This window comes from Larimichthys crocea, chromosome XXIII (genome assembly GCF_000972845.2).
Source record: "Larimichthys crocea isolate SSNF chromosome XXIII, L_crocea_2.0, whole genome shotgun sequence".
NCBI lineage: Eukaryota > Metazoa > Chordata > Actinopteri > Sciaenidae > Larimichthys > Larimichthys crocea.
Window position 1 is genome coordinate 16,536,642 of NC_040033.1, and position 11,081 is coordinate 16,547,722.

Below are 11,081 nucleotides of genomic sequence, written 5' to 3' on the forward strand. Positions count from 1 at the left end.
AGGAATAATACTGATAGTGATATGTTCATCACACAGGATAAACATATCAACCAACAGAATAGTAAGCAGTGTCATCTTTTAAGCCACAATGTGCATCATCTTTCTGAAAAAGGAGATGTGTTGTTATTCCGTCCCTCTTTATTCACCTTCTAGCCAATCTTTGCACATTTTTGGCAAATTGTCAGTTGTTCAGTGACCTCCTGTCTGAGGCTACAGTAACCTGAATCCAGAAATGTATGGAATTTAGGCACCTGACAGCAAACCCAACCAATTTGAAAAAGTTCTTAAATATCATAGGTGTGCAGCACCTATTAATGTCACTGGTGAACTAATAAATCCACCCTGGTAATCTCTCACATAGTCCTACTCAAGGGTTTTACTCAAAAACTGTCAGTGCTATTATTTAGTGAGTTCATCTTTCCCCCTTTTCACCGTCAGGTGGTGATCCTTTCTGTCCTTCATTTCCCTCCTTGTACTTTCTTTCCTTTTCATCGTACGGCTATAGTAAAAGTCTCTCTTTCAGTCTGCCTCCCCTCTATCTGATAACTCAATCTAGTGGGCAGAGTGAACCCACCAAGTCACAGCTAAGAGGCCACAGGAAGGTGAAGACCTCTGTTTCACCCTGAGTTACACTCTGTGGGTGTCTGCCTGTGTGTGACTGTGTGTGTGTGGGCACTGATAAGTCACCAACAGTTTAGCTTCTTTCCTCTCGAGCGGTTATACCCAGCCAGTCATTAATTATGGATGATATCAACACAGGCTTGCCTGTCCTGCAATGCTGAAATCATCCATCTCCTTCAAAACCATGAATAAAGTGCTTTTCACTGTTAAAATCCCTCCTTTGCCCTCTACTTACACTCTCTCTCACACACACACACACACACACACACACTTTACGGTAGAAATTCTTCTGCTACAGTGCTCCCACTTGGCTTACAAGCAGACGGGGGCAGTAACCCAGCGCCATGAAATCAACATGAAAACCATAGCGGTCACAGTGTGTGTGCATTGTGTCATGGAAGACAGTAGAGACGGACAAAGAAAATTAAGACTGTAAGGTGCATATAATGTGTGTGCTAGTGAGTCAATATTTAATGTGAGATGTCTCATATTGTCGTATATTCCCATTCAAATAAGGAACAGGTGAACTGCATTAAGCATGTGAGGATGTACACAGGCAGATGCTTTGAACTAACATACAATGACAATACTAACATGGTGATGTAAAACAGGTATAATGTTTACCATCTTCATCACCTTAGTTTAGCATGGCATAGCCGATTACCATCACAGATTAATCCCCTGGAACCTTAAATGTCTGTACAAAATAATTCATCTAATAATTGTTGTAATATTTTTAGTCTGGACCACAGTGACAGACCAACCACAAACATCGCAAGAGCCATGCAGCTAGTCAACACGTTTGCATTCAAATGTGAGGAACAACTGAAAAGTTGCAATCCATATTCACCAGTTCATGCCGAGATAATCACAAGAGGTCCTTTGTGTATACACAGCATGGCAGGAACAGTACATGACCTAACACCAATCACTCCACATCAATATTTTGAATTCAACAAATGCATAAACACTTTGAACTCTATGAAAAACAGACAAGTCATTGACAGGCAATGTAAATTCGGGAGCCATAACATCTAAGCATGCAAATGCAGCCCAAGCTTTTTGCGCGATAAGGCGATTTATGATTTGAATTATAAAAACACTTCTTTGTAACTCCACATGATCAGCTTCAAATTCAAATCATCTAGTTCTCTGCACTAGTCATTGATGTTAATACTGGAGACTACATACTGTACATACAATTCTATATGAGAAACCTGAGGATGAATGTGTTGTTGACAGTAGGCAGACTGTCCTTGCAGTTCATAAAAAAAACAAAAATCTTTCTTTAAGTACCCACAGATCATCATGTTATATTTGAGAGACTGTGATCAAAACATCCTCTTAGCCTTTCCCACATGTTGAATTCTCGTAACGGAGTTATTGGTTGTTTTTCAGTCACATAGTTTGCCTAAGGCCTTGACAACATGTCACATAATTTTGAGCCCACAATTGTAGTCAGAAGGACACTTATCCTTAATATACCACAGAAAAAAAAAGAAAAGAGAACGCTTCACTAAGTAGCACCACAAGAAAGCCCTGGAGAAGAGCAGAAAACCTCCACTGGCCTTTGATCCCATTTGTTACTGGGGCAGTTAGCCTTTGAAGGTCAGCAAAAATATCACTTATTCTCCATTTTTTTCCTTTTCTTTTCCTTTCTGTGTTTTTTACGAGAAACATAAACAATAGTCACTCGATCCGTCTGTCTGCCTGACTGCCGGTAGGGAACCAAACCACAGGACGAAGCGCCCGCCGAAGACGGTGGGAACAGATTGTGTTTTCAGAGGCAGGCGATCAAAAACCCTCGCGTGCCACCAGTGTGGAAATTATGGTGAGAGTGCAGGGAGGAGGGAGAGAGGGAAGAGGAGAAGGTTGAACATTTCAGTGAGGAATCTGTCATGGAATGACAGAAAGCAAAGCTATTGCTGGAAAAGAGAGAGAGGCATGACGAGAGTGGGCTGGAACCCGACTCACTCACTGTGTGTGTGTGTGTGTGTGTGTGTGTGTGTGTGTGTGTGGGGAGGGTAAGCTGGGCTGGACTGCTGTTCGGGAGCTGGTGTCACGCGATGTTTGACAAACACAGCTGCCCTCACTGGCCCTACAGCTGCCCGTAGACTGTTACTGTACTTGGTAAATGTTCCTGCCTGTGTGTATGTGCAGACATATACACAGTATCTATACAAGTGTATCTGAGCAGCAATGACAGGAATCTCCCCTACAAACTGCAGCTACCAGCTGCGCTGATGGCAGCAAAGCACAGTGGTCCAAAGCCAGTCTGCGGACAGCGCTGAGTGCACGCAATCTCAAGTTTCTTAAGAGCTTTAGGAGACGACATGATGAACAAAGTACACACCATACATGTCTTAATAAAATATTTTATTGAACGAATTCTCTCAACAAACTCAACTAATCGATCCAATTCAATTTCCCCCACAGACTGACGTGATGCATCAGAATGTGTTTGACTACATCCACATAGACGACCGCCAGGAGTTCAGACGCCAGCTCCACTGGGCTATGTGTCCTCCGCAGCACCAGGGGACATCAGCACACCAGGACAACCAGTTGGCATCAGGCACTGGTGGGTAGCTTACTGGGAAGTTCCCTTGTTCAAACTGACAGACTTTTTTCATTAAATATTGTAATCACAATCCAATTTTGAAATTCTGCCGATTACTTTTGAGACAGAGCTCTAGTATGTCATCAGTATAATGGCTGACACACTGCCATAAATCCTCAGATAAATGTAAGCATGAAATTAAATTTCTGCTCATTGAAATGAAACAAACTGATTCTGTTAGATCACTTCCCCAAACATAAGTTTATCTACCCTTTTTCTTCTCCTCCATCTTTCTCTGCTACATCACAGGTGATGACTTTGTAGTGAACAGCCTGTTCCATTCTCCAGAGGCCGGGGGAATTTCTCCTGAGCTCTCCTGCTTTCTCAACAGATGTTTCATTGCTCGAGTCCGATGCCTCTTGGACAGCACCTCTGGATTCTTGGTAAGTGGTCTGAACCAAACTGCCAGCTAAACTGAACAGTAACTTTATTTTTCGATGCATTAAAGTTTACGCAAAACAGAAAAGTGCAGAATATTGTAAATGTTGCCCACTTTCTGGGAGAAGACCCAGGCCTATTAAAAAAGTATTATGACCCATTTGGTACAGCAAAACTTCATCTTTAATTGTAATGTGTAGAGTTATTTATAGTTCTGCATTGCAAAGCATTATGAGGTAATTGAGTGCCTGGACACAGCAGCAGAATAGGAGCCTGGTTCATCCCTCATGGCTGTGACTAAAGTGGTTTGGAGAACAGCAGTGGAAAAGCAAAAGGCCCTGATGACAGAGCAACAAGAATTTGGGTTTGGACAATTCATCAGGGTCAATGGAGTTCACTGTCACCAAGTCTGCTCTGGTTGCACTGACATTGGCTGCACAACAGAAATTTGAAATGGCAATTTTCTGACATATACTGGAAGCACTTGTGGCCAAATAGTGAGCAAATATTGCTAGGATACAGATAAAGACACAAGAAATGTAATATTATGCACTCATTCTACTAGCAAATAAAAAAGGCCTTCTTCTTCGTTCTCTGTTAATTTAATTAACTTTACTAAGCATACCTGGTAGCTAAAACGACGGGTTGGCTTCATGGAGACGGTTGATCCATCGACCACTTTTTAATCCAACTCAAACATCTGGAAAACTAATAAAATTCCCATAAATCACAACTTTTTGTCTTTAGTGGCACTTAAACATCAGCATGTTAGCATTGTAACTGTGAGCAGGTTGCATGGTGATGGTAGAATTTAACTCAAAGCAACATTGAGCAATTCAGTCACCTGTAATGTTTCCTGGGTTCAAATGATAAATCATGCAAAAAGAGAATGAATACATATAAACTTTATCTTCAAACCAGTAAATTCTTCTTCTCTTCCCTCCCAGACTATGCAGTTCCAGGGCCGACTGAAGTTCCTCCACGGTCAGAAAAAGAAGTCAGCCTCCGGGGCTCTTATGCCTCCACAGCTGGCTCTATTCTGCATAGGTGTACCCCTCCTACTGCCCTCCATCACAGAGATGAAAATGAAGAACATGTTAATGCGGGGAAAGAACAAAGGAGGAGGAGGAGGGATTATCTCTGCACTGGAGCATGGGTAAGAGGGAATGAAAATTCATGCATGTGCAAAACCCTTGTAACTTAAAGTAAACTAAAGTTGGAGTGATGATGTGTATTCACACGGAGTCCTAGTGTAAATCCACTGATAGTTTTAATGGGGTGCTATACTGTAATTAAAGGTCAAGCTTTTTAACACAAACTTGATGTCTCAGACACCATTGGTCCAAACCTGAGGTTTGATGCATTTTGGCACCTTGTTATGGCCTCTCGAGATTATATTCATTTGCCTGATGGGGGAGCTAAGTAAAGGTCAAAGTTTTGAACCTTGAAAGGCCACAGTCGCTACATCGTCAGTTAACTTTGTTAAGGCTTGGAGTTATGATCCATATTGTCAGCAGTGAGCCTAGAAATGTCCTCATAAGTCATGAGGGAAGACATGTTTTCTTTGGTTTAGTAGAGTTTATATTTAAAATATACTCAGTGACCACCTTGACTAAGATCCACGAGGCACTGCTACAAAAAAAACACATTGAAAATTGTGTTAGACTGATGAAAAATTACATGGGAATCAGTTCTTCTGTTATTTATACATTTTTGAGTTTATTTTTGAGAGATAGCATCTTATTACCCAGCAACAGCCTCATGAACACATAAGCATTTATCCCGAGACCCTATTAGCAACACAAACATAAGCCCTTTCCTCACCCAGCAGGCTCCGACACAAACCAAACGAGTTCTGGACGCCTTACCTGTGGCCAATTAGGAGCAAATACATGTCTCAGCTTGGATAAGGCCCTCTGTGCTTCATGCATCATTAACTATGTTGGGAGGCTGAGAGGCCAAGAGTTGAGCTGTAGTCAGAGAGCAGAGCCCTACCACCCCCTCTGCTGTTCATTCCTTCTCTGCATCATCCAGGGCAACCTGGATAGGGTTAGTTTGCGTTAGAAAAATACCAATTACTTATAAGTAGACAGCACATTGGCTTGGATTAGGAGACTACGAAGCTTATACGTTGAGTCTTTAGTGTGAAAACACTGCCATGTACCATATACATGGCACCTGATTTGAAGGAAAACTAATATGAAGTGTTTTATATAAAGAAATGTGTATATTTGCATATGTAATGTTGTTGATTAGACACAAAATACCTCCCTTTTTTTCACAAGTTTTATCCACCAACAGAAATTTGATTCTCCTCTATTAGTCAGAAATTCTCTGTATGCGCTCCATATAACACTCGATCATAAAAGTTCTTCTTAAAGGTGATTTTAACTGAGGATAGATATTTACCATAGTACATACAGTACTTTATATAACCTCACTTGTTGGTCTCTACTCTAATACTACTCTAATCCAATAATACTAATCCAGAGCCTGAGCTGCTGTTCTTATCTTATCTTACCCTTCTAGTGTTTAATGAACCAGTTAAACAGGAAAATGAGACACATTTAACCGGTGGTTTGAAATAAAATGTATTCAAAATAAGGAATAAAGAGTATATACAATATATTATCATGAATGTGTCCTAAAAATGCATTTGTGAATAAACAATGTATGCAAAGCTTAAGGTTGAGTCACGTCGCAGAAAATATCATTTTGCAGTTTTTGAAAAAATTTAAAAAATTAATTCCTATTATTTTACATGCCCAAGTGTGTGAAGTCTAGTTTCATGCTTTATAATGTTGAGCCCTTCCTCGTGTTAGAAATTTTGAAAGCTTCCACCTGCATATGAATCATAAACATACACTGTATGATTAGAAATGTATTGCGATTCATTAAATTAATTAATGATTGAGTATTATGTAGTATTCTTCAGTATTCATTGATTGATCATGATGTAAACTTGTTGGTTGTCATTGATCTTGGGGTCCAAGATGTTGACTCTGTTCTCAATTTCCAGATGAGTTGAATCCTGGAAAAGATGAATCACTTTTGGAACGATTCTCTCATGAACTTAAGTGAACCAAACCTAGATATTTGTGCTTTGAGTCATTCATCAATCAGTAAAAAAACATTTAGTTTGTGGACATTCCCATATGGACATCTGAGAACCAAAGATATTTTAAGGGTCCACCTCTTTTTGAATGTCCTTAAGGATTACAGAATCTTATGTAATCTACACTGACTGACTTCACTGACCTCTTGTGACTAATGATCTCATTCTCCTTTTTCTGAACCCTGTCTCCACCCCACCCCACTTTTCAATGCAATCCCCCTCCCTCACAGTGAACGAGGGGAACACCTCCGGAGGCATTCCTACAGTGGAGGAATGGGTGACATTGCAGACCCTCTCTTCCTCTCCTGTCCCACTCCTGGTGCTAACCAGCGAGGTCACCACACTCCTTGGACCCCGCTCTCCAAAGACAACCTCAAGTACCGCCCTGATGGTTACTACAACCAGGAGGAGCCCCTCAACTACTGCAAGTCCTCCATGGCTTCCCATAAAGGTGTCAGCCCAGGCCTCGGCGGCGGCTGGCCTCTGCGGCCGAACTCAGGTCCCCTCAGAGCGGGCCAGGGTGTTGGCTACATCCCCTCTAACCGCTTAAACAAGGCTGGTCAGTATGGGAAGCCATACCGTCTTTCCCCCAGCTGCAACAGTGGCAGGGGCGGCGAGGTGTTTGTCTCTAAGCTCTACGGGAATGTACAGATTCCCACAGATCCAGATGCCTATTGTGTGGACCTGGTGAAGAACGAGAACGGCTACGGAGAATGCTACGATGGCCATCTGATGCCTGAGATGCCACCCATCAAGGTAGAGCACGACTCGGACTCTGAGAACGGCTGCGACCCCTACGGGCGACCCTGGGCTTGCCGCGACCCAGAGGCCATTAACCGTCGCTATGGTAACGGGGTATATGACCAGACCTCAGGCCTCCATCTCAAATCAGAGGCAGATTACTATGATCCACAGTACTCACCCTGTCAGCGAGGGAAAGCAGGAATCAGTCCACCGTACAACAACGGTAACTACCAGAACTATGCAGTGAACAACAGCGGCAACACTCCAGGACGTGTGTTAAAATGTGACAAAGACTTGGCCAATAACAATGACAACAGCCAGTTTAGTCCTCAGAGACTCTCCCACTCAGACTCTCTATGCAGCAACCAGTCTATAAACCTCATGGACTCACACATCTATCCACAAGACCCTCACAAGGCGTACATGCACCAGGACTACAACAAGCATTATGAGTTCAAAGGTCACGGCTTGATCCATTCGATCAAGCGGGAGCCCATGGACTCCCCACCATGGTCAGAGAGTACTCATGACATAAGCCAGTCTATGATGGTTGGTCCTAGGAACGTTATGCCATGTGTGATGAGCACAGGGCACCACAAGTCCAGTCCCTACATTTATATGCCGTAAAAATGACTGGTGCAAACACATGAGCAGATAATAACCCAAACCCGCCCACCCCTCCCCGTGCCCTTCACACAAACAATGAGTGTGCATTCAAGTACTTTGTATTTTGCGCCACATGCACCAGCATTACGAAAGGACAGTCTTTAAATACGCAAATTTCCTAGGATGTCAACATTTAAATTACTTCTCCTCTTTAATGAAGAGGTCACAAACAAGGCTCAGGTTCTAGTGTTAGTGTTGTGACAATCAAAAATAATACTTTTAATCCAGTTTATGGATAGATGATTTAGTTTTTATGGAATACATTTTGTAGTTGGTTCCAAGCACTTTTGGATTTAGTGACAATGAGACAAATTATGTCTAGAAACACCATTTAATTTTGTTTTATGTGTCGTGTACACCTGGCTTTTGTGGGAGAAAAAAAATTTAGCTGTAAAAAGACACTTTTTTCTTTTAACTTTGAACACAGGAGATGACTTAACATATAACCTACTGTACTGCTGGGCTTATCAAGGGAGATGGCTGATTATGAGAGCACACTTAGAACTTAAAGTATAATCTGTCTTGATCGTGGTTTTGCATTTTTAATGTTTTGACTATAAATGGCCTACATTTTTCATTACTGCCTCCAGTAAAACTATCAGAAATATATTAAATCAACTTGCAGAGACTTGAAACTTAGAAGAAAAAGAAAAAAATGTTTTGGTCAAAGTTACATAATTGTTGCAAGATAAGTTTGCAACCAGGGTTGCATTAAAAAACACTCATCAGAAACAGTTGTGTTCAAGGACTCTCATAAATAACACTGAGCAGCTGCAGAACCATATTCACAAACATGTTTTTCAAAACATCCATCTTTCTCTCATAGTTTGTGATTCGATTTTCCAAAAGCATAGCTTAAAAGGCAATGCTTTTGTCAGAGCATCCTTGAACACACCATTAAGAACATTTGATAGTAATGCAAAGTATGCTGTCGGTGGTTAATGAATCAAAACATGTAAAACTATTTGTATGGCCAAAGCTTTAAGTATATATTTACTACATTTATTCAATTAAAAACATTCGATTGCACACAAGGACATTTAGTAGGGAAACAAACCTGTGTTCTGCTGAAGCGCCCCTGAGCAAAGTACTAAATATTAGTTCAGTTAGTGCCACCTTGTTCCATGTCTCTGACTTCTTGTGGATGGAACAAAAGGAAATGTGAAATTCAGGGTGTGCAACAAAAAATATATCGATGGCAAAATTATTAATTATTAAGTAAGTCACAATTAGCTTTTACAGCATCAAATTGAAACAACTCCATTCAGATCGCACTAGGACTGCCCTTTAAATTCAGGCTTGACATGAACTTGGACCTAAGAAACATGGTCTGCACCAGTTAAATGATGAAATAATTATCAGCTGAAGGTTTGTTTGACAAGGTAGAAGTTTTAGGTTGGATGGAAGGAAAATAAATAAGTCTATTGTTCCGAGGTTCAATGTTGATTCTTCTTTAATGCGCACAATAGTTTCATAGTTTTAAGTCATGAAACTCCTGTTGAACGTACAAATAATATTAATTTATGTCATTTTTTATGTCGAAGCTAATGTTGTATAGTGTGGATTAGTGTTCATGGCAAGATCAGCATTTCAACCAGACTATCTCACTGCAGATACAACACATTTATTTTGAAATGACTATACACTTTCCATGTTGTCTTTTCAGTCCAAAAACATCAGACATTGTGTTCACAATCAGTATTTTTTTGCACAAATGAATGAAAAGCACCAAATTGATTCAATGTCAGAGTCTCAGTTCTGTGAAGCTACTGTAGTAGTTTCTAAATTGCACTACTGGGAGTAGTTCAGTTGAAGTTCAGCCTCGCCAGACAAGTTTTTGAGTTGACATGCACAACTGTACATGGTGTCACTGTGTTGAATTTTGTCTTTTTCTCTTTGTGTGTGTTCATTTCAATAAATGTTTGATGACTTGTATTTATTGTAAGAGGCAAAAGTGTATAATTTAAGAACTACAGTTTTGAAGGCTTTTCTGTTTCACTAAGTAAATAAATATGGCTTTTTTTTTCTTGCTATCTTTTTGATAATTCTTAAAAAGGCTGTCATACTTGTCTCATGGAGGAAGTAGCTGCAAGGTAGCGAACACAGTGTACATATGCAGTGTCTTCCAATGTTTCTACGTGTTTTTGCAAATGGGACTTATCTATTAAAAGACTTTTCTTTATATGGAAAATCTGCGTGAAGTGTTGTTATTTTGCTGCTGTTACGACCAGGTAAAGGGGTATGAAAGGAAGTATAATAAACAACATCAACAAATTAACATTAACATATCAACAGCTGTAAATGACAAAATCAAATTGAGTGAAATAATGTACAACATGGTCACTCTCCTCACTTTCTTGCTCTCATAGATGTTTTCCAAAATGAAAAGTGGCCAAATTCTTTTGTTTGGTTAACGACCATGTCTCTTTAGTAGCTCTTGAATTTTTCACATATACTGAATGTGGTCTCATCCTTCAGATTTGTGTCTCTATTAATAATAAATACTCAGCAGAACAGGATACAGAGTATCTCTGGCCACATTGCCTGTATGATTAATGTGCTGTAAAGTTGGCATGACAGCTCCTTCACACGATCTGGGAAACTTAACGCCAGCCTCTTACCACTGTCTGGGACAAGGGCTAGAGCCAGGGGAATGTTGGCATCCACAGAGAGGTAAAGGGTAAAAGAAACAAGGCAGGAGACAAGAAAAGAAAGAGATGTAACGTAAAAGATGTGGTTACATCCTGGTCCTCGGGGTTCCCAATAGGGCTGGACTCCATCCTACTAGGTAGTTAATTGTTTTTGGTTTGCACATCAGGCACATCACTGTCTTTTCCTCATCCAGTGTTCCTTTCTTTGAACAGTGGCGCCAATTCAGAATCATACAGTTTGAATTACAGTACATAGCATTCTTCTAACCCTTATCCAAAAAATCAT

The 11,081-nt window shown here is 40.6% G+C and overlaps 1 protein-coding gene across 2 annotated transcripts in view; it reads left to right on the top strand.

Moving 5' to 3' along the window:
- Positions 1–10,307, top strand: part of ahrra (aryl-hydrocarbon receptor repressor a) — a 66,690-nt gene extending 56,383 nt beyond the window's left edge. For both annotated transcript variants that reach the window (XM_010743738.3, XM_027274392.1), the window contains 4 exons: positions 3,058–3,202; positions 3,491–3,624; positions 4,567–4,775; positions 6,965–10,307. In XM_010743738.3, coding sequence (XP_010742040.2) covers positions 3,058–3,202; positions 3,491–3,624; positions 4,567–4,775; positions 6,965–8,105 — 1,629 coding nt within the window. In that variant the 3' untranslated portion in view covers positions 8,106–10,307. The remainder of the gene's footprint in view (positions 1–3,057; positions 3,203–3,490; positions 3,625–4,566; positions 4,776–6,964) is intronic.
- The last annotated feature ends 774 nt before the right edge of the window (positions 10,308–11,081 follow it).